The sequence below is a fragment of the Rutidosis leptorrhynchoides genome, chromosome 5 (genome assembly GCF_046630445.1).
Source record: "Rutidosis leptorrhynchoides isolate AG116_Rl617_1_P2 chromosome 5, CSIRO_AGI_Rlap_v1, whole genome shotgun sequence".
Taxonomy (NCBI): domain Eukaryota; kingdom Viridiplantae; phylum Streptophyta; class Magnoliopsida; order Asterales; family Asteraceae; genus Rutidosis; species Rutidosis leptorrhynchoides.
The window spans coordinates 378,959,258-378,961,976 of record NC_092337.1 but is presented as its reverse complement, the minus strand read 5'-3'; the positions used below and the strand labels follow the sequence as shown (position 1 = coordinate 378,961,976).

The following is a 2,719-nucleotide window of genomic DNA, read 5'->3' as shown; positions in this document are numbered from 1 at the left end:
TTTTCACCGAAAAAGAAAAAAAATCACTGTGTTTCCATTTATTGTGTACCATGTTTTCCTTTATTGGTCACATGGAAATCACAGAGCCTCTAAAAAAGGCTTTTATTATGAATTATGAATTAAATTTATTAGATTAGATGAATAAAAGATTACATTTTTCTTGTCCACCCATATATAAAATCCCACTTGAACATTTCATATTCCAACCTCATCTCTCAAAAGAAAAAACACACAAAAACAAGAACAAACAATCATGAGTAGCAAGAAAAAAGTTGCACATATACTAATATTCCCATTTCCAGCACAAGGTCACATGCTCCCACTTCTAGACCTCACTCACTACCTAGCCAGAAGTGGGTTAACCATAACTATATTAGTCACACCCAAAAACCTCCCAATCTTGAACCCACTTTTATCATCATGTCCAAACATCCAACCACTAGTTTTCCCCTTCCCACCTCACCCAAAACTTCCATCACATGTTGAAAATGTTAAAGATTTAGGAAACCATGCAAATTTACCAATTATAAATTCATTAGCCAAATTACAAGACCCAATAATCCAGTGGTCTAATTCCCACCATAACCCCCCTGTTGCCATCATCTCAGATTTCTTTCTTGGGTGGACCCAACACCTTGCAAACAAACTTGGCATCCCTCGGGTCGGGTTTTTTTCTTCGGGTGCTTATTTGACTGCAATTCTTGATTATGTTTGTCATAATATTAAAACTGTTAGGTCTCAAGATGTGACTGTTTTTCATGACTTGCCGAATTCTCCTTGTTTTAAATTCGAGCATCTTCCTACTTTGGCCCGGATTTATAAAGAGTCCGACCCGGAATGGGAACTGGTTCTTGATGGTCATATTGTGAGTGGGTTAAGTTGGGGTTGGATTGTGAATACTTTTGATGGGTTGGAGTGCAAGTATATGGAGCATTTAACAAAGAAAATGGGTGACGGTCGGGTTTTTGGAGCCGGGCCAGTAAATTTGTTAAACGGGTCGGATCCCATGACTCGGGGGAAGTCTGATTCCGGGTCGGATTCCGATGTGTTGCAATGGCTAGACGGAAAACCCGATGGGTCGGTTTTGTATGTGTGTTTTGGAAGTCAAAAGTTTCTTACAAAGGACCAAATGGAGGGTTTGGCAATTGGGCTTGAAGAAAGTGGGGTCCATTATGTTTGGGTTGTGAAAGAGGAACAAAGTGATTCAATAATGTCCGGGTCGGGTAGAGGGTTTATGATAAAGGGTTGGGCCCCACAAGTTTCAACATTGGGTCATGGAGCGGTGGGTGGGTTTTTGAGTCATTGTGGGTGGAACTCGGTTTTGGAAGCTATTGTGAGTGGAGTAATGATATTGGCTTGGCCCATGGAGGCTGACCAATATGTTAACGCTAGGTTGTTAGTGGATGATCATGGTGTAGGGGTGCGGGTTTGTGAGGGCCCGAATACGGTACCTGACTCAACTGAGTTGGCCCATAAAATTGGCGAGTCCATGAACGGGGATAAGAGTGAGAAGGTAAAGGCAAAAGAAATGCAAAGGAAAGCAAATGAAGCAGTTAAAGAAGGTGGGAGTTCATTAATGGAATTAAGTAGGCTTGTTAAGGAGCTGTCTAATTTAGAGACAAAGATAAATGTTGGTTAGCAAGCTTCAAATGGGCCATAACTAGTATGGGAAGTTAAACAATAATGAGATGCTTAAAATGTACTCCGTAGTAGATAATGAGGTAAGATGCTAATCAATAATTTGTTACAAGTATCTTGTTTGGTTTAACGTGAGAGTTGTTATAATGTACTCCGTAATGATTTGTATATGGTTGAATACTCAAATATTCATTTTCATTGACTATAACTAGAAAACAACAAACTTAAATATAATGTAAATTAAACAGAAATTTTTTTTAACAGTCAAAATTTATATATAATAAAACACGAACCTAAGCAAGACGTTAAGGGAAAATTACAAAGAACAGACGAGCTAAGAGTTGCAATTAGAAACTACACGACCCTTGTTTTTAAGCTAACAAAAAGAAAATAATTTAATTACATCAAAAAGACTAATTCTACTATAAAAAGTTTCGTTGAACACGATGTCGTTTAGCATGTGATGTAATATTGTGTTGGAAATTTAGTGTAATTTAGATATTTATTCTACACTTGTAAATGGATTAAGAGGTACGGAGTGTATACCTATTAAATAATGGACTACCCGCAGTGGCGAATCTAGAATCAAAAACCAATCAGGTCCCATACAATTTGAGTGCTACTTTGTGAAAAAAATTCTATAATATTACCGTTAACTTTAAAAAAACCATTGATTTTAAAAATTATGGGGTCTTGTGTGTTAATTTAGTGGTGTTCTATAAATTTTTATTAATAAATTATAAAAAAAATTAAAATTTAGTGAGGTCAATGGACCCCATAATCAACCATTTGGAATCGCCTCTGACTACCCGGACCCAAAGGTGGTTTTCCATATATTACTATAAGAGCTCACGGTGTCCGGCATCAATTCTCCCCGTCCACCTTAAACCGACGCCGGAATCGACGGTCGGTCGACACCGGGACGACGTCGATTCCGCCTTCGGTATTCAACTTTGAGCCAGCGACGGTGGTGAAACTAGCCGTTGCACTGTTTAAATTCAAAAACTAGCCGTTTTAACGGCTAGTTTCCTATTTATTTATTTATTTTTTTCTTTCTTATAAATACAACAACATTTTTCTC

At 37.7% G+C, this 2,719-nt stretch overlaps 1 protein-coding gene across 1 annotated transcript; it reads left to right on the top strand.

Moving 5' to 3' along the window:
- Window positions 1-201: 201 nt before the first annotated feature.
- LOC139847343 (UDP-glycosyltransferase 89A2-like) lies at window positions 202-1,818 on the top strand. Its single transcript, XM_071837010.1, has one exon. The coding sequence runs from the start codon at window positions 254-256 to the stop codon at window positions 1,637-1,639; it is 1,386 nt and encodes a 461-aa protein (XP_071693111.1). The 5' UTR covers window positions 202-253; the 3' UTR covers window positions 1,640-1,818.
- The last annotated feature ends 901 nt before the right edge of the window (window positions 1,819-2,719 follow it).

Excerpts from the sequence above, each read along its gene's own strand:
- LOC139847343 (XM_071837010.1), top strand. The coding sequence starts at position 254 with ATGAGTAGCAAGAAAAAAGTTGCACATATACTAATATTCCCATTTCCA.